This window comes from Phyllostomus discolor, chromosome 4 (genome assembly GCF_004126475.2).
Source record: "Phyllostomus discolor isolate MPI-MPIP mPhyDis1 chromosome 4, mPhyDis1.pri.v3, whole genome shotgun sequence".
Lineage (NCBI taxonomy): Eukaryota > Metazoa > Chordata > Mammalia > Chiroptera > Phyllostomidae > Phyllostomus > Phyllostomus discolor.
In genome coordinates, this window is record NC_040906.2 from 104,644,962 (window position 1) to 104,663,410 (window position 18,449).

The window sequence follows — 18,449 nt, forward strand, 5'->3', positions numbered from 1 at the left end:
TTTCTTTGTGAATTTTTTTCACAGCCCACGTTGTTGACCACCCTAAAAATAATATTGTCAGAAAGACTGTCAGATGTGCAGTTTTGAGTGATGTTAGCAGATTCCCAGTTGCTGCAGATACCACCCCACCACTCTTCCTTGCATCGTATCTATTTTATGAACTGTGTTAGAAAAGCAGACCCCACAAGCACAAGCTGCCCGTTTCTCCTGTTCTTAATGCCCCCTGCTTCCTCCCGCAGGCCTGCAGGTTGCCTCCAAAGTGTCTCCTGTGTGGTAGCAATGTGGTTTAGTGGCCAGGGCAAAGTATTACATGCTCACTCAAAGAGCAGGCAATTAAAGGGGGACATTCAGCATTTAACTAGCTCTTCCCATACAGACCATGCTTTAAGACCAATAGCCTTGATGAAGGAAAGCTATTTTTTCACTTAAGAATTCCAGCTAACAAATGAGGGCAAAATAATAGAATTTAAAAATCAACATTTCATAATCCATTATGAAATAACTGATTCAGGCAAAACTCATCTGTGGATGAAATTGTCAGAGGAAGGGTAATGGGGGATCATTGAAGAGGAGGGTCAGGCTATAGCCATCTGAACCCATAGAAACCCACCAAATGCAGTTTTTTCTCAGAGAAGGTAGAGCCCACAGTACTTGCCTCCTGTGGGGGCCAGAATAGGAAGCACATAGCACCTGGGAAGGAACCCCCTAAAATAGAATCTGAATCCAATAAAAACTCTAGGTTTGATAACTGGAAATACAAGAGATGGAGCAAGAAGTTAAGTGACATTCTGAGGAAGCAACTGATAAATCCAGAGAGTGGAACTGTTACAGGAGAAACTACTGTGTATTTGTATAGATAGTAATAAAAAAGAAAAGTGGGATTACTATAGGTTAAACTTAGGAGACATCAAAATGCAATATATAGATTTTCTTTGGATCCTGATTTGAACAAATCAACAACAAATAAGACATTTTTGAGACAATGAAATTTGAACACGACTGGTTATTGGATGACACCACAGTATTATCGTTCATGTTTTGGTGTACAGTGGTATTATGGTTATATAATAAATGTTATGTTTTAAAGAATGAGATGTATACTTAAGAATGAAGGGGTGAATGTCATGAGGTCTGGGATTTGCTTTAAAATACCTCAGGCCCTGGCTGCTGTGGCTCAGTGGGTTGAGCGCCAGCCTATAAACAGAAAAGTTACTGGTTCGATTTCCTGCCAGGGCACATGCCTGGGTTGCGGGGCACATGACAGGTACCCGGTTGGGGGCCTGCGAGAGGCAACCAATTGATGTTTCTCTCACACATTGAAGTGTCTTTCCCTCTCTTTCTCTGTCTCTAAAAATTAAAATATTAAAAAAAAATAGCCCTGGCTGGCGTAGCTCAGTGGACTGAGCACGGGATGCCAACCAAAGTGTCGCAGGTTCGATTCCCAGTCAGGGCACATGCCTGGGTTGCAGGCCATGGCCCCCAGCAACTGCACATTGATGTTTCTCTCTCTCTCTCTTTCTCCCTCCCTTCCCTCTCTAAAAATAAATAAAATCTTTTTTAAAAATGTTCATTTTATTTATTTATTTAGAATCTTCACCTGAGAATATGTTTATTGTTTTAAGAGATAGGGAGAGAAACATTGATCAGTTGCCTCCTGTACATGCCCAGCTGGGGACTGAACCCACAAAGTATGTATGTGCCCTGACAGGGAATTGAACTTGCAAACTTTTTGGTCTATGGGACAATGCTCCAACCAACTGAGCCACTTAATAAAATTATTAAGATTTTATTTATTGACCAGGACTACGAAATAAAATCTTAATAAAATAAGGCGAAATAAAACAAAATGTTTCAGTAAGGGAAAGGCACAAAAAAGGATCAGAAGTAGCAATGTGGCAATATCTTGATAACTGTTGAAACTAGATGGATGTTTAGTACATGGGGCTTGTTAAGCTATTTACTTTTGAGAGCTTTTGAAAATGTCTATAAATTTAAAAATTGAAGTTTTACATTATTGGTCACAAATTTTGGATAAAATATAACAAAATTATAGCATATCTTCATACAGTGGTATTATTTCACTTCTATCAGCAGGATAAATTATCCTAACATTTGCTAGAGAAGCAGCTGCAAGTGAAACAAACTTCTAACTGTAAATGAATGTGGCCCTCATCCCTTTGTGTGAGAGACATTCTTACTACGTCATCCAGGTGTACTTTCCTTCCATCAGGATGAATGCTGACTCTCACACTCACCTGTAGCCAGCCGCCAAGGTTCTTTTCCCAGCATTGCTGTAGAATGAAGATGCTATTTTCTCCCATAATTTGTCCCAGTGTTTATTCTCTGCCAGGCTGGCCTGGGAGAGGCTTGCCACCTGTACTGTACACAGCTGCTCCCTGCCTCGTGGAGGACAGCACCCACTCATCTTAGAGATACAAAACAGAGCAGGTTTCAAATACCTTGTGGGATTCCCCTCTGACTGTGCATTATACCTGTGAAGGTCAATCTGTTTTTCAGTGATAAAGAATGTGAAAGGGAAAGGAGGGTTTGATTTGCCAAAGTCCGATGTTCGTAGGCCATAGAACAACAGCATCTTCCCCAGAGCTCATTCCCAGCCCCACTGTGTACACAAGGAACACAGACATGAAGATGGGCATTGACTAAACCACAGACTCTACACCCGTTCATTCATCTTCATTAAAGATTTTGTGTTACAAACATTTTGATCCATAAATAGTCAAGGCCGATGGTGCTACTAGTCCCTTAACCTGAAAAGAAATACCATGCCCTCCCAGGCCCTTCACCAACCCTCTCCAAAGCTAGTACCTTCCTCAGAGAGGAAGCTCAGCTTTCCCCAATTTCAAGTTCACATTTATTCAATTCTACAGGCCCACCTAGCCCTGCCCAAAGAAAGGACCAATCATTGTCTTGAGAGGGCAAAAAGTGTATGGGGCCAGACCCAGCAATGTGGAAAGGAAGCACACCCAGGTGGGGGCAGGACTTCCTGTGTGGGAGAAACAGCCAGGCTTTTAGTCCTAACGGAATGATTTCCCTGTCAAAGAAAAGCTGATTTTGCAAAAGGCTGGATCTAAAGGAAGATGCAACTGTCTTTTAGGCATGTCCAGCAGACCCTCCATAGGCCCATCATCCTGAAGACTGAGTCCAGGGCCTTCTACCCTTGTGGCAGGTGTACAACTCAGAGTGTCCCATACACGCTGACTTTGGCCAGGGAGATGCTCTCTGTGTAATGGTTCCGGCCTTTCTCATACAGGACGAAGAGTTGGGGGGCCTGGTTCTTCCCGCCCACACTGCCCTCCAGGGCTGCCAGCGATGAGTAGCCACTAGGCCCTGGCCAGAGCTGGACTGTCTCTTTTCTCCATGAGGTACCATTGCTAAAACTCCAACGCAGGGTCAAGTTCACTCCTGGGAACAGCAGCAGAGTCAGGAAAGGAGGGTTTCTGCCCAGGCCTTCTCTAGACAACATGCTCCCTGCCCACCCACCCTGGTAGACACTCACGGTACTCTGGATGGGCTGGGTTGGAGAAGAACACAATGCCAGAGCTGGTGGCTACAGCTCCTGCAGCAACCACAGGGTCCACAAGCTCAGGGTCAAAGGTCACATCACGGGGCCTCAGTGTATCACAGGCATCGTAACTGCGGAGGACAATTCGGCAGTGGCAGTGGTAGTTGTTCTGGTTCCGGGCGTTGATGACAACTGACCCATCTGGGAGCTCATAGGGCTGAGGAGAGGAGAGAGAACAAGGTTTCAGGAGGGGGCAGGGCAAAGGGCCCTGTCCCTGAGGGAGTAAGGCTGGTGGCACAAAACTGGAAGCCAGACCCTGGCTCTGTGAATGAAATGGTGCTCTGGTGGACAGGGCAGGTGGAGTGTGTGGGAAACAGCCCACGGACCCTGACCTGGCACTCATCGGGGTTGAAATCATTTTCTCGCTTAGGCTGGCCATAGGGAATGCCGCTGACCCCACTGCCATAGCGCCAGGAAGCGCCGTGGTCATCACTGAGGAGGCAGAAGACCCCATCCCGCTCCAGCGTCCCATGACCACACACGATGAGCCGACCTTTCCGTGGTTCCCGTTGTTTCTGTGGGAAAGGAAGCTGGGTGTCACAGAGGGAGATGCTGAGGGAGGCTCAGAGGTAGGGAAGGGGAACCCACCACCTCCTAAGTGTGAGGACACGTATGGTCCCCTTCAGTTCTGTGCTTGCTTGCTGAGGGTCTGACAGAGATCCCACAAATAGCCATTGCCTGCATTAAGCTCTTTTGCAGAATAAGCTCCTTCAGGACATCTAAGACCTATGCTGGACAGTTTGTGCACAGGACAAGGGGGCCCAGCCACAGTGATGGATGCGAGCTTACTCTCACACTTGGTGTGCTCACTCAAGCCGTGCACCATGGCACAAACTTGTGTCTGCCCAAAGGAAGGGGTGTTTTTTTCCTAATATGCAGCCCTGTTGACAACCACCAAGTGGGAAGTTACATCTTCCCAATGCTCCCAGGATGTCCCTTTCTTCTGAGGGACCCCACCTAAGAGGGAAATTCTGACTTCACAGGATCTTTTCCTTGGGAGAGGTCCATTTTGGGGCATCTCCCAGGCTCTTCACTAGGCAGCCCCCTCTACCTATCTCAGGACAGAGACCTGAATGCCAGAGCCAGGTCCAGGAGCAAACATCTCAGTGCCAATATCCAAGGAGAGGTTCCGGGGTGGGCTCCAGGAAACACCATCATCTTTGCTCCATAGCAACATGGTGGAAGCCACCTGGCAGCCAGCCTTGTGAGCACATAGGGAGTAAAAAAGGAATACCACTCCCGTTTCGGTATCGCTCACCACTGCTCCCAGGTTCAGACCATCTGGGGTCTCCCCATCATCCACAATGAATGCTGTAGGAGACCATGTGCTGCCTGAAGAAAAAAGGGAAGAAACCCAGGGTGAGCACCCTGGAGATACCATTTTCACCACTCCCTGTAACCTTCACTTCCTGCTAGGGACCTGAGACCTCACAATGGCCCTGGGGCCTCCAAGACCTGCTTATGCCTTTGATCTTAACTATTCTACCCTCACTCACTCCATCCAGCCACACAAGCCCCTTCCTACTCTTCAAACACCTCCTTCCTCAAGGCCTTTGCACATGTTGTCTGGTACACCCTTCCTATAGGCTAACCGTGCCAGTCCTGTGAGTCTTTGCTCAAATGTCACCTACTGAAAACTGCAATCAAACTCTGGCACTCCCCATACCTCTGTTCTATTTTATGTGTCGTCATTGCATTGATCACCTTCCAACACAAAAAATACATGTACTTATTTGTTATGCTTACTGTCTGTTTCCCCCTAGTAGAAACCCTGTGAGGGCAGGAATTTTTTATCTTTTGTTCATAACCGTTTTCACAGAACCTACAATACAACAGTACCAAGTATATAGTTAAGTGCTGGGTGGATGTTTGAATAAATGTTAAACTTTGTGGTGATCCCAATTTCCATGTCACTGCCCTGGTCACCTTTTCTCCTTGGTTCCCCCTCTAAGGTACCCCATCCCAAGGGCCCTTAGGCAGGTCAGACTGGTTCCCCCTGCCCACCTCACCCGACCTAGCACCGGCTCTTGCGACCCAGGCATCTTTATACCCTGGTCTATGGATCTCCGTAGAGCGATGAACTTGGCCCCCTCATCCGATGTGGACATTTTTCTGGCTTCAGCAAAGGCAAGAAGAGTGCCCTGAGGAGTGGCTGTGATAAGCGGGATTCGGAAAGTGTCCACAGAGCCGATCTGCCTCCCGCTCACCCACAGCAGCTGTTCCATGGTCACCAGCGGCTGAACCTGCGAAGGGAGAAGGGTCAACCGGACACACTTGAGTTGAGGTTTTAGGAAGGATGAATAGAGGCTCTGGGTCAAGTTCCGCTGAGACAGGCAGGGTGATGGGGATCTCGACTGGGGGCGGGGGGTCCCAGAACAAGGAAGGAGAACCCAGAGGAAGGTTTGGAGGGAAGCTAGGGGAGCGGAATGGGGCTGCGAGGGGAGAAGGTGCCCTCAGAAAGCATAGGGAACCTGGAAAAGGGAAGGAGCTAGAATGAGGAAAAGGGGCTGAAGACGGAGACGGGCTGGGAGCGGATGGAAGGAACGGGGTCAAAGAGTGTCGCGCGGAGAAGAGGGGCTCCGCAGTCCGCGTGCCAGGGGACCCACCAGGAATAGACCGCTCTCGAGACTCGGGATGGGGCTATGCGAGGGGTGACTCACCAGACCGAAGTCGTTCTCTGCCCTAGCCCCGAATACTGCCGCAGACAACAGCAGTGGGAAGATCGCGGCAAATACCTGTATCCTACAGACTCCCCCGAACCCCAGCACCCGTGGTCCCCCGGGTCCGCCAAGGAGCACTGTGCTAGGTCGCTTCTCTGTCATTTCTCCCCCGCGGTGACCGCGACCTTAGCCCCCAGGACTAAACCAGGGCTGGAGTCAGTAGCTGACCCCCGCCCTTTAAACAATCAGCTGTCATCAAAGCCGCCCCTCAACCAGCCGTGCTGCTGCACTTCCGGGACTCTAATTGGCCTCCGGAACACTCCGACTCTCTAAAGTGACCCATCAGCGCCTCTAAGCTAGCCCTCCTATTGGCTCCCTTTGAAACCCCGGAGCGCGTGACTCGGCCGAGAAGCGTATTGGCTGGGATGAGGAAAAGCCGGGTATGACTCCTCAGGAGCCTTTTGATTGGTCACAGCAGCTGGTGTACGTCATAGGGGCGCGGCCTATTTTAAAGTGCCCAGTCGGAAGAAAAGGGTTTCACTGTCGAAGGAATAAAATATCAATCTTTAATAAAATCTTTTTACAACAAAATCAAGACCTGAAAGGGGGATGAGGCTGGGAGGCTGTATAGGCAGGGTGCAGTCCTGGTTCAAGGTCGCGTCTCTCTCACTTCTTTCTCCTGTTCTCTGGGGGCGCGTCGTTCTTCTTGCCTAAAATCTTCAGAAGGGCCTTGGACATGTAGTAGGGGCGGTCCAGGGAGCCGTCGTTCCGCTCTAAGTCTTCCACTGAGCCACAACGAAAACCAGTTAGAGGGGACCCTGGGACCTCCGCACTCCCGGCAAAACCCGGGACTAAGTGACCAGTTGCCTGGTTTCCAGGCTGCACTACCAGTAGATTATGTAATCTCAGTTTACTCATTGGTAAGTGGGGTCAATAATAGTCCACTTCATAACCTGTAAGGGTTAACGGGGAAGGGGGACAAAACAAAACCAAACAATCTCGCATGTTTACCGCTTAGCGCAGAGCCTGGTACCTTACTCAAGTCTGAATGGATGTATACAGTAGGGTAAGAAAACCTTGCTCACTACAGCCACCTACTGGGAAGCCTACATTTCTACCCAAGGTTTCCCGGGAAATTATACTGGAAGCCTGTCTCCTGAAATGCTCTTTCTTGAAATAACCCACTAGCCCACCAGCCTGGGAGCTCACTTCCCCCATCAGCCTCCAAACACCTGGCCAGAGGATGTCAGCAGAGGCTCCCTCTGGCTCTGGCTCCTTTGACTCACAAAGTTGCTGTGTCTAGAAACACCAAGTCTTCAAAAAACCCTGAGTAGCCTCTACCTTGAAGTTGAGGGGTGGGGGGGCAGTGGGGGGGGGAGTCACTCACAGAAACAGAGGAAGAGTGTGTCCACACACATGCCAAAAACGCTGAAAAAGCCGCTGGCAATGACGTAGGCCCCCAGGATGGAGGTCTGGAAGACACAGGTCTGTTAGGATTTCTTTGGCGAATTAGGGGATGAGGCAGAGTCGAGGAGCCACACTCACCATGATGGGCAACCAGTAATAGTTGAGGTGGGGACTCTCAAAGTCTTTACTCAGCCCAGGGATGCGACCAGTGAAAAAAAAGAAGGACAGAACACCTGTGGGAGAGGTCAGTGTCATTCCTCTAAAGTCACCTCTTTAGCTTCCCAGCACCCCCACTCTTTGTCCTTGTAACTCCTGCCCTGGTCCTTACCAACACCACCCACCACCAGCAGCTTCCCGAAGAACAGCAGCAGGTCTGTGACTTTGTCCAGGACAACCACCCTGCATGGGGAGTTGGAGCAGATGGGGGGTGAGGGGCCCAGCAGGGCTATATGATTTGTCATGACAGAGGCAAAATGAAAATTGTTCACATTTCAAGATTGAGGCAGCAGAGCTTTAAAGAAAGTTCAAGGCCCTTCAAGCACAGCATGCCCATGAAGCTGGCTGTACGTGGGAGATCACAGGGTGGGGGGGACAACCTGACCTGACAATGTTCCGCATGAGTAGCATGAAGGCATTTTTGGCTGAGACACAGAAATTCTTCCCGTAGATGGCAATCTGGGTGGGTGGAATGGTGAATTACCTGTGGAGAACTCACCAGGGCCAGGGTGGGGGGTTTGGGGCCAAGGGCCTTGAAGCAGAGGGCTGCTTACGCAGTAGGGCTCACCATGATGTATGCGTTGTGGTTCAGAAACTTGATAAACTTTTCCAGACACCAGAGGCAGCACTTGAAGCAGCACATGATGCAGCGGGCTATAGGATTCTGGGCTCCTGGGGACCAGAAGCTTGGGTTTGGACACTGGTTCTGAAAGCCTCTCTCCGAGGATCCAGCTGCTCAGCTGGGCCTCCCTAAGCCTCTGACCTTGGCTCACCTCTCAGTTTGTGATCAACATACTCCAAGATGACTCGGGCTATCTGCACAAGGGCCAGGATGAGGGCCCCAAAGGCCAGAGACCCTGTGTGGTAACTACAGAAGGATTAGTCAGTCAGAGGCAGCCCCCAAATCCCTGGGACTCCTAGGCTCACAATTCGTAGCCCCTGGTCCCAGGCTTACCGTAGTGTGCGGACGAAGGCAGCACTCAGAGGGAAGGTGGGAATGTCCCGGGGCTTGTTTAAGGCCCAGTAGAAGGAGGCAAAGGCCCCAGCCAGAACACACTGGCCCAGGGCCAGGACCCAGTTGAGGGTCCAGAATAGCCCCAGGACTGCGTAGATTTGCAAGTTGAAGAGAAAACGTTGTACCAGGCCTGTGGACAAGTAGCCTTGGAAGACGCACATCAGCCCTGGGCACGAGGAGTTCATGGGCTGAGCCTGGGGGACACAAATTAAGCTCATTCCCAGCCAGCTCCTGCCACTCCCAGAGTAGAGGGCAGGAAGTAACAGCCTCCCCCAGCTGGGGAAGCAGGTCCTTTCAGGAGATTCATCTCCAGGTTCAAATTGGGTTTAGCTTATCTATTGTGTGAGCATAATTCACTTCTTTCGGTCTCTGGGTGGGCACAAGAGCTCCCAGGAGGTCCCAGGACATGTGGGCAAAGGCTTAATGGTGTGTGGAGAGCCATGTGACCAAAGCCTGGCTCTGGAGAGCTTGGCACTCAATTAGTAGCGCCCTGTCAGAGTAGCCTCTGCAGCTCCAGCTGGAACGCTTTCCAGCAAAACTGAAGACTGGATATCAGATGATATTAAAATGTTATTGTTCATTTAGTTGAGTTTGATAATGGCAATAGTGGTTATGCTTTTTAAAAGTCCTTATCTGTTAAGATCTATCCTGATGTATTTACAAGGGAAATGGCATGATGTCCAGAATTTGCCTTAAACTCTAAAAAAATAAAATTGCTCATATGAGTGGTGAGATGGATAAAATGAGAAAGTTGAAGGTGTGGAATCTGAGTACAGGAAATCTCTACCTAGTATGTGGTTTGAAAGTTTCTGAAATAACAAGTAAAACACAGAAATTAAAAAAACAAAACAAAAACAAAACAAAACAAAATACTTTCCAGCAAATGTGACAACCTTGGTAACTGCTGAAATTTGATATGAAAATACACCACTTTTCATTTGTATGTAACTGTGGCTTTGTGTCAATCTCCAATGCTAGATCCTGAGCAAATTGAAAGCAAGAACCAGGTCGTTGGGGCCTTGCACACCCAGTGTCTGGCATACGTGGGCCTATTGCGAAGGTAAGCAAACCTCCCTCTCCTGTTTCAGAGTGGGACGGAACAGCTGTGGGCAGAGGCCCCGGTCCCAGCTCAGAGCAGGTGGCCAAATGAAAGCTTCGAGGGCAGTAAAGTCCCAGAGGTCCAGAGCCACTCCCTGGGACCCTCTCAGGGGAGACTCCGGCAACCCCTCTTCCAGACCCCCACCCCAGGTGTCCCGCCTGCTTATCATCTAGGGAGCTCTGTTTCCAGGGAGGGGGATTTAAAACAAACAAACAAACAAACAAACAAACACTAAACAAAACCCGTAGTTATCAGCTCTTATCAGGTGCCAAGCATTGCACTAAGAGCTTTATATGCCCAATATCAATTAATCTTCTTGGCCACCTTGAGAGATTGGTATTAGGATTAGCTCCACTTTCCAGATGAGTGGACTGAGACCCAGTTGGGTGGGGTTGCTCATGGTCCTCCTGGAAGAGTGTCCTGGGGAGGGTAGAGTTCTGGTATCCAGCTTCCTGAGGCCTGGCCCTGCGTCTTGCACAGCATACCTCTTCCTCCTGCCTCAGGTGTCTGTCCTTCCCTGTCTCAAGGCCAGGATGACTAGATGTGGAGCCAGAGGACTGGCTTCCTTTTGGGCTCTGCTGGGGGCATGCTGTATGACCTTGAATGAGCCCCTTGCCTTTTCTGACCCTCAGTCTCCACTCCACAACGAGGCATTTGTGGAGATCCCCTTAGACCTGTTGGTGCCTCCTCCTTGTCTACCCCCAATCCCCTCACCATGGGGTCGCATGATGTATTCACTGGTGCCGTCTCACAGCTGGCTAAGCTGACGTTGGGCGCCCAGAAGACATACTGAGGTTGTCCTGATGTGGCCAGGTACCCAAAAGGAAGTCAAGGAAAGCATGGTCACATGTGGGCCCCTACAGAGTGCCTCCTTAGGAATCCCTTCCCAGGGCCTCATGTAGGATGTTCACTGTGCAAAGCGGCTGGATTCAGCCTGACCTCCCTCTTCCAACTCTGTCTAGGGATGGGGCTGTGTCTGCCCAGAGGAAAGGGAGCCATCCTCCCATTGCGCTGAGACATTGTGCAGCTACTGCCCTTTCTGCCCTCTGCCCCACAGACCCCAGGAGGGCTGGCTGTGTGCAAAAAGGATACAGAGCAATCATGGCCCAGTAGGCAATGCAGATGAACAGGAGGACAAAAGTAATCAGCGGGTAGAACATGGTAGACATCATCAGTCCCACAGCTCTGCAGGGAGATGAGTACGTCCACCAGCAGGCCCCCACTGGCCCTGGCCCCACCTCTGCCCTGCAGGGCCTGCTCCCTCCCCCAGGCTGGGCACACTGCTGGTGATCCCAGAGGGAACTGAAATGAAGGAATCAGGCTCAGGGTGGTGTGGCTTCAGGGAGAGTAAGGGAAACGAGTCCTCAGTGTATGGTGTGTTGGCCAACTTGGCAGATAGGTCTTGGTTGGGAGCGGGCTGCTGTTTCTCTTCCCTGCCTGGATTCCTGGGTCATCCCACCCAACCACCATCACCACAGCAATCATTCTCAAGGTGGATCTGCTTCATGCTCAAGGCACTTGAGACCCTAACTCACTTCATCCTCAGGGCAATCCTACAAGGTAAGAACAATTACCACCCCCGCATTGCATTACTGATAGGTAAACTGAGGCTCAGAAAGGCTGTCATACATCAGAGTTAACACTATTCTGCCCTTCATCTCCAGGGCTCCTTGCCAACTGCCCAGCATGCCCACACCGGCCCACACCCCTCCCCTCTGCCCCATCTCCTTCAGACAGGTGCTGACTTGCTGGCCTCCTTCAGGAGGGCGATGGCGATACGGATCCGCTGCCGCAGGAAGATGAGCATGAGCAGCAGGAGGCCTTCCAGCACAGCCAGTACAATCACTGAGGGTAGACAGGACAGAAGGGCAGGGGTCAGGGCCAGGGTCAGGCATGGCCCAGGCAGCCCTTGGGCAGCTGGCGTTTAGAGGGGGACAGGGTACTCACTGGCTGCCAGCCAGGTCTCCCGAACGCTGCTGTAGGCACTGAGGTTGGTGGTGAAGCCCAGCTGGCTGATGGAAGCGTTTGGATCTCCCTGCAACGCTTGGTACTCTTTCCAGCAGTGGTAGATGCCATATGCCAGCACGCCTAACACCCCTATGATCAGGACCAGCACCATAGGCCCAGCCACCAGGCGCAGAAGCAAAATAAACAGCAAGCTCAGGACCAGAGCCACGGCGAGGGCACTGTAGGGAGGGTGAGGTAGGTGAGGGTTACCCCTGGTCCCCAAATGCCCTTCCTCACACCCCAGATTAAACTTCCTTTCTATTATAAATCCTGTTGGGCTTGAGGTCCATTCTGAGCTCTGGCTCCTCCTTCTTTTTCTAAAGACTGGGTTTCAGACATGGACTGGAGGATGAGGATTAGGAAAGAGCAGGGAAGGAGAAAGTTGCGGAATCTGGTGACTCACACAAGAATCCAAGACCAAGATTTGGCAAAATCTTCAAAGATCTTAATGCTGATGTCATGAGCACTGAGGCTGTCAAAAAGACCATTATGGGGAAAGACAGAGTCAGGCAGGGCTGTGGGTGGGAAGGGGTGAGGGACAGAAATATGGAGGCAGGGGGTGCCCACCTGATCCCCTGGTAGATGGTGTTGTTGCCGGAGATCCCTGGCAGTTCGGGCCAAGCACTGTTATTGACCCATGGAAGACAGCGCCCCAGAGCTGAAAGAAGAGAACTGGCTATTGGGTTGGGGATTGGGGCCCAGAGATTTGCCTTGAAAGTCTCTGGTCCCATCTCAGCCCACAGTGCCTTCAGGGGAGAGGGGAGAGGAGCTCTGCTCCCTCGGGCAGTTGCTCCTGATCCTATAGTCAAAAGGGAGCTGTTGACCACAGAGCCCAGGCCACGCTTCCTTCACTGTCTCTTAATGACCCTTTCCTTTCCTCCCTGAGCTGCTGCCTTGGCAGACCCTCCTCCCCTCTGGCCTGACCCTTACAACACCTACACCGCCAACCTTGCCACCCATCAACCCACCCATCAACCCACCCTCTGCCCAAGTGCAGGAGAGACTATGGCACAGCACGGGCCTCATCGTTCCAAGGCTCAAGGTTACTCTGTTGCTCAGACACCTCCAGAGGCTCTGCCCTGGCCAATGTCTACCTCATGGCCAGGCTTCAAGGACCCACTGTCTGAACACAGCCGCTTTCCCCTCACCTCTGTACCTGCGCTCTTGCTGAACTCTCTCTGAGTGTCTCCCTCCTCCAGAAATTTTATCTACTACTCCCTGTTCAGCTCCATCGACACCTCACCTCCTCCAGGAAGTCTATGCTGTCTCCTGAGACACCTACTACTTGCCTACAGCACTTGTCACCACCCTTATAACAACTTTGCCAGGTAAACTTGCTTCAGCATTGACAACATTCTAAAGATGAGGAAACAAGGCTCAGAGAGGTTAAGTAATGGGCCCAAGACCACACACCTAGAAAGTGCTGGGATTTAAATCCAAACCTGAATTTGGAGCATTTGAGGTACTTCCTCTTGTACTTATGGTGAGAACTGAATATCTTTTCTCATGCTATAATTTAAATGTTTTTCTTTAAAAAAATAACATTTACCATTGGAAAGAAGAACATATAGAATTTTTAAGAAGTTACCTGCAATCCCACCACCCAGTCACATCCTTTAGTAGCAACTGTGTGAACTTCTAGTTTGTCTCCTGTGCATATACCTCAATGTACACTCTCCATGCATGTCTTCATGAGATTCCCATGCACCCTCTTTGTGGACATCTCCGATCTCCCCATCTAGCACATAGCTCCCACAGGGAGCAGTTGTCATCTTCCCTGAGTCTGTCCCCAGGGCCTGGCACACAGCAGGTACATGATAAACTCTGCCTCAGCCCAGTTGTGCTGAGTGAAGTTGTGACTTCACTCTCTCCGACTCTGGTTTCCTCATTTGAGCAATAAAAGTATAGGACTAGCTGATGCCTGAGGAAGGAGTGTGCTTCTCACCTGGAGTAGAAGGAAGGAGGAAACGGGGGCACAGCTCTTGTTGCAGGCTTTGGTGTACTGGCTGGGGTGTGGGAGGAGGATGGACAGACACACAGTCACAGAGCAGGATGAAGGACTGACCCCCCCCCCCCACTACCACCACAGCCATCTACCCAACTCCCCTTCACAACCCCACCCATGTGGCCCCTCCTTGAAGACAACAATGACATTGGGGCAGTGCTCACCATACTCCAGGGCACCCCCGGCAAACAGACATCCCGGCCTGCGGCGTAGAAGACCTCCCCAACCGTCTGTGAGAGCTCACTGTTACTCACGACCCACGGGGCCTCCGGACAGGAAGACACACACACCTGGGGGCAGAGAGTATGCCGAGAGGCTTGTACCTGGATCTGGGGGGGATCTGGGCAGAGGCAGGCCCCAGGCTCTGACCTGGGGTGTGGAGCACTGCAGGCCTTGTGCAGCGACGGTGATGATGTTGGTGTCCAGGATGCAGCTGAAGATGTTGAAGTATAGGAGATAGGGTTTATCTCTGCAGGAAAGGAGGAAGTGCATGTGTCAGGGCCTGGTCAGGTGTAGGGGGCGGGAGGGACAGCCAGGCCTTGCTTCCAGGCTGCAGTGGGCCCAGGTGGGCTTGACAGGCACCACCCAACTCCCGGCCTCAGGAAGCTCAGTCCACCTGGGAGGTGTGAGAGACACTAAAAAAATTCCAGAGTCATTCAGCATTGCAGATGGTTCAGACAGAACTGAGCAAATTCATGCTGACAAATCTTTAAGAGCAAGAACCCTAGAGCCAAATCACCACCCACTTTATGACTTCCAGCAAGTCATTTGATTGCTCACTGCCTCAGTTCCACCATGGCTTTAAATGATTTTGTGAGTATAAAGTACACTGCCTGCCTGGAACATGTACATACCATATAAAGACTAGAGGTTTTATTGTTGGTTGAAATTTCCTGCTTGCGAAGACTGATGGCCTCACTTCTGGGACCATTCTTGCATTTCAGATGAAGATATCAAAGCTCAGAGGGGTTGGGTACTTTCCCTAAGGCCATACAGCCAGAATCCCAGTTAGGGATTCAAAGACCAGACTCTGAAGTCTAAAACCCTGTGTGGCTCGTTGGATTGAATGCTGGCCTGCGAACTGAAAAGTCGCCAGTTCGATTCCAGTCAGGGCACATGCCTGGGTTGTGGGCCAGGTCCCCAGCTGGGGGCATGTGAGAAGCAATCAATATATCTCTCGCACACTGATGTTTCTCTGCTTCTCTTTCTCCCTCCCTTCCACTCTCTCTAAAAAGTAAATAAGTACAATCTTTAAAAAATAAATAAATAAAACCCATACACTTAACCTTGACTCTACGTTGCCTCACATGGGGGTAGTGCTCATAAGCCAACTTCCCAGCAATGGAGGCTGCTTACAGGGGCCTGGGGGGTGAGATTCAGGGAGGCGGTCTGGGAGGTGGAATGGGAGGGCAAGAGGGAAGGGCCTGGAGCCTGAGTGTTGGGTGTCTCCTGCCCATCCCCATACTCACCACCCTTTTGGCCCTCTTTCGTACTCACTTGTTTGCCCCTAAGCCACAGTAGGCCCCAGTAGAGTTCCTGGGGTAGAGGACTTGCCGGGGGTCTCCATACACCCATGCTGGACACAGAGACACACAGAAGAATCACCAGAGGGGAAGGGCAGGGACTTAAATAGGGGCAGCCATGGGTATGGTCCCTCTCTGGGTTATTGCCCCCCAGCCACTGCCCCAGCTCTGCACGACTGGAAACTCACCCACGATCCCCACCACAATGTAACCCAGAATGAAGAGAAGGAAGAGGACACAACAGATGACATCTGTGCAGCTCCTGGAGAGGAAGAGGGACGCCTTTGGGGAAGAGAACTGGAGGAGACTGGAGAGTGGGCATTGGCAGATTTCATTTTTCTAAGAAAACTTTTTTCTATGTGGGTAAACTTTCCTCTAAAATAGAACAGAAAAGTGCTTAACTCATAAATGCTCAGCTGGATGAATTATGCCAAAAGACACACGAGAACATCACTAGCACTCCGGAAGTCCCTGTGCCCCCTCCACACACAACAATGTCCCAACTCTCCAGGGACAGAAGTTTTCTTTCTCACAAACTTCCCTGCCCCCACCAGTGCAGTCCCCAGAACTCACCTGTTCTTGATGGGGCCTCGAAAGGAAGGGTCATATTTGACCGGTTTCCCTGAGGGGAATGGGGAACAGTTTGAAAAGTGAGGAACTGAAAGGAGTCTCTCTCCGCATTTCCTGAACCCCCAAATCTTTCCCCGCCCTCACTAAGGTTTGCAGGAGATGGACAGTGGAAGGGCTGACTGGAGAGGAAATTGGAAAGCAGGAAAGATAGGATTGAGGTCAGGCCAGCAGCTGACTACTCATCATGAATCCACTCAGGTGGCCTTGAAGGAAGGAGAGGGGGGCTTTTACGGGTCATTTCCAGTTCACATCTTGAGGCCAGCAGCAGGAAAATGGCCTTTATCTCCTGCCCCCACCTTGGCTCATCACTCTAGACACTCTCCCTAGTTGTTAGGTGGGTCTCTGTATCTAGTAATCTCAGTGGGCCTCACGCTCCAATCCTTGTCCCCCTCCTTCCCTCCTCAGGGAGGTCACAGGCCCTCCCCCATCTGCTCCAGATGGCACCCCTGGCTCCAGGCCATGGGGAAAGAAACTGGAACCCAAAGCATCAACTCTGCAGGGCCTGGGGAGAGAGGAAGCTCCCTGTAGACCCCACCTGAAGGGACCTCAGTCTCCAGGCCACTGCCTGTCTCTGGGCATGCAATCAAATCAGGGTGACACCTGAGCTTGGTGACTGGGATTGTGACCATGTCCTGTTCCTGGTCCTCCCTGAGTACACACAGGGAGGAGGTGGGGCTAGGCTCCTAGGGTCTTTTGTGGGCAATGGGAGGCAGAGTGGAGGGCTGGACAAGTGTGGAAGGAGGTGAGGTCTGCAGGTGCTCTGGACCCTGTCCCTCCGTGGCTCTCAGACATGAGGTCGATGGTTGATCCAGCCGTTCCAGGAAGTGTCCTGGAAAGTCCTTACAACTTCTTCTCCGGTCCCCTTTGGGGCTCAAGCCCCCGCTCTGGGAGGCCTCTGCTTTGGGGTCCCCCTCTCCAGAGCAGGGGCTCAGAGCCCCCAAGATCCCAAGGGACCTGTGTAGGCAGGCCTCTAGCCCTCACTGCTCACAGGGGTCCTCGGGGCTGGTCCCTGTTTCCTCTCTCCTCATATCGCCCCACCCCTAGTCCTCAGACCCCTGGGACAGGCTCCCAGCCCTCATTCCTCACAGATTCTGGAGACGGGCTTCTTGCTCCCTCTCCCCTCAGGACTTACCCTTCATGGGAACCCTATAAGGCCCCTGCCTCTGTTCTTCAAGGTGCCCCCAGAACGTCTCCTCTATTAACAGAGAGACCCAGAGGCAGAACCATCCCCCCTCCATAAAGACCCTGGGCCCCAACTCCTCACAGGGGCCCCCAGCACAATTCACTTCCCCTGCCACTGCTCACAGAGACCCGGGTAGGTGGATCCCCAAGCACCGGTCTCCCTCAGAGACCTAGAGTCCAGGGTGAAACTTCCTCATGGGGACCCCAGCCTTTACTGCTGACAGGGGCCCGCGCCACTGGCAGGTTGCAGGCTCCACAGTACAGGACACCCCCAGCCCTTGAACCCCAGCCCCCTCCTTAGGACCACACCCTGCCTCCTTCCATTCAGGGTTTGCTTCCTGATCAGGGCCCTGCCGGCCCTGAAAGACCAGAGTCTAGGTCTCAATCACCCTCTTCTCAGGGACTCCAGCCCATTTCCTCTTGGAGACCCCTGCTTCACTCCCCAGTTTCCTCAGCAATGGCGCCCTGCCCCTGAACCCAGTCCTCCTCGCAGAACCCCAGCTCTGCCTCCTTCCATCAACTCCCCCAGCTCCTCTCCCCAGGGCCAACCCCAGACACCATTCCCCCAGTGCCCAGCCAGGCCTCCCTCCCTCTGCAGGGCCCTGGCCTCTCCCCAGCCTCACCGTAAGTCTCCTCCACGTCCATGTCCTGCTTTCCCCTCATGGCTCAGTCTCCGGAGTGATTGGAGCCCGGGAGACCAGGCAACTCACCTGCCAACCGCCCCGCCCTCCCACGTCACAGCCCCACCTCCACCTGTGGTCCCCTGACACACTCGACACACTCTAGTTCCTCCTTGGCGTGTGGGAGGGAGGGCTGAGGGCGGGAAGGCCCAGCCAGGGACAGGGCACAGGGCTGCTGAGACCCACAGACCATGACCTGAAGGACCTGGAATGCGCCAAGAATCCTTCCTAATCCTGCAAACTACCTCACACATGTCCATATCCCCTAGCCAAGATTGTTATTTGCCTTTTAGGCCTTGATTAGACCCTGTCCTTGGTGGCCCCCCACTGCCCCCTCCTGTCCTGGGCTACTGTTTATACCAGCCCAGCCTCCCATCTCACTCTGCCCCTTGGACTCACATTCCTTCGGCTTGTGTGCATCCTCCCTGGACGCCCCACCCCC

At 51.8% G+C, this 18,449-nt stretch overlaps 2 protein-coding genes across 3 annotated transcripts; both read right to left on the bottom strand.

Moving 5' to 3' along the window:
* Window positions 1-2,520: 2,520 nt before the first annotated feature.
* Window positions 2,521-6,635, bottom strand: NEU1 (neuraminidase 1). Of its 2 annotated transcripts, none has more exons than XM_028509892.2 (6): window positions 6,244-6,635; window positions 5,634-5,826; window positions 4,653-4,915; window positions 3,916-4,098; window positions 3,518-3,740; window positions 2,521-3,423 (listed from the first exon to the last, which is right to left on the bottom strand). In XM_028509892.2, the coding sequence occupies exons 1-6, from the start codon at window positions 6,403-6,405 to the stop codon at window positions 3,197-3,199; spliced, it is 1,251 nt and encodes a 416-aa protein (XP_028365693.1). In that variant the 5' UTR covers window positions 6,406-6,635; the 3' UTR covers window positions 2,521-3,196. The 2 variants fall into 2 exon arrangements, with proteins under 2 accessions (XP_028365693.1, XP_035879737.1); XM_036023844.1 differs by having other exon boundaries at window positions 4,842-4,915; window positions 6,244-6,621.
* Window positions 6,636-6,786: 151 nt separating this feature from the next.
* SLC44A4 (solute carrier family 44 member 4) lies at window positions 6,787-18,049 on the bottom strand. Its single transcript, XM_036023843.1, has 21 exons — window positions 17,951-18,049; window positions 16,089-16,137; window positions 15,704-15,777; window positions 15,490-15,568; window positions 14,362-14,461; window positions 14,157-14,282; window positions 13,933-13,993; window positions 12,555-12,645; window positions 12,391-12,459; window positions 11,928-12,166; window positions 11,726-11,825; window positions 11,073-11,165; window positions 10,695-10,797; window positions 8,822-9,075; window positions 8,640-8,734; window positions 8,435-8,538; window positions 8,252-8,325; window positions 7,979-8,049; window positions 7,789-7,883; window positions 7,631-7,715; window positions 6,787-7,028 (listed from the first exon to the last, which is right to left on the bottom strand). Exons 1-21 carry the CDS (start codon window positions 17,988-17,990, stop codon window positions 6,910-6,912), a joined length of 2,121 nt encoding a protein of 706 aa, XP_035879736.1. The 5' UTR covers window positions 17,991-18,049; the 3' UTR covers window positions 6,787-6,909.
* Between the last annotated feature and the right edge of the window lie 400 nt (window positions 18,050-18,449).

Coding starts and splice junctions, on each gene's coding strand:
- NEU1 (XM_028509892.2), bottom strand. CDS start 6,405: ATGACAGAGAAGCGACCTAGCACAGTGCTCCTTGGCGGACCCGGGGGA. Junction 4,916..5,633: donor ACGGAGATCCATAGACCAGG/GTATAAAGATGC, acceptor TTTTTTCTTCAG/GCAGCACATGGTCTCCTACA. Junction 3,741..3,915: donor TCAACCCCGATGAGTGCCAG/GTCAGGGTCCGT, acceptor TCCTCTCCTCAG/CCCTATGAGCTCCCAGATGG.
- SLC44A4 (XM_036023843.1), bottom strand. CDS start 17,990: ATGAGGGGAAAGCAGGACATGGACGTGGAGGAGACTTACG. Junction 16,138..17,950: donor GGACGTGGAGGAGACTTACG/GTGAGGCTGGGG, acceptor CATTCCCCTCAG/GGAAACCGGTCAAATATGAC. Junction 7,716..7,788: donor ATTACTGGTTGCCCATCATG/GTGAGTGTGGCT, acceptor TGTGTCTTCCAG/ACCTCCATCCTGGGGGCCTA.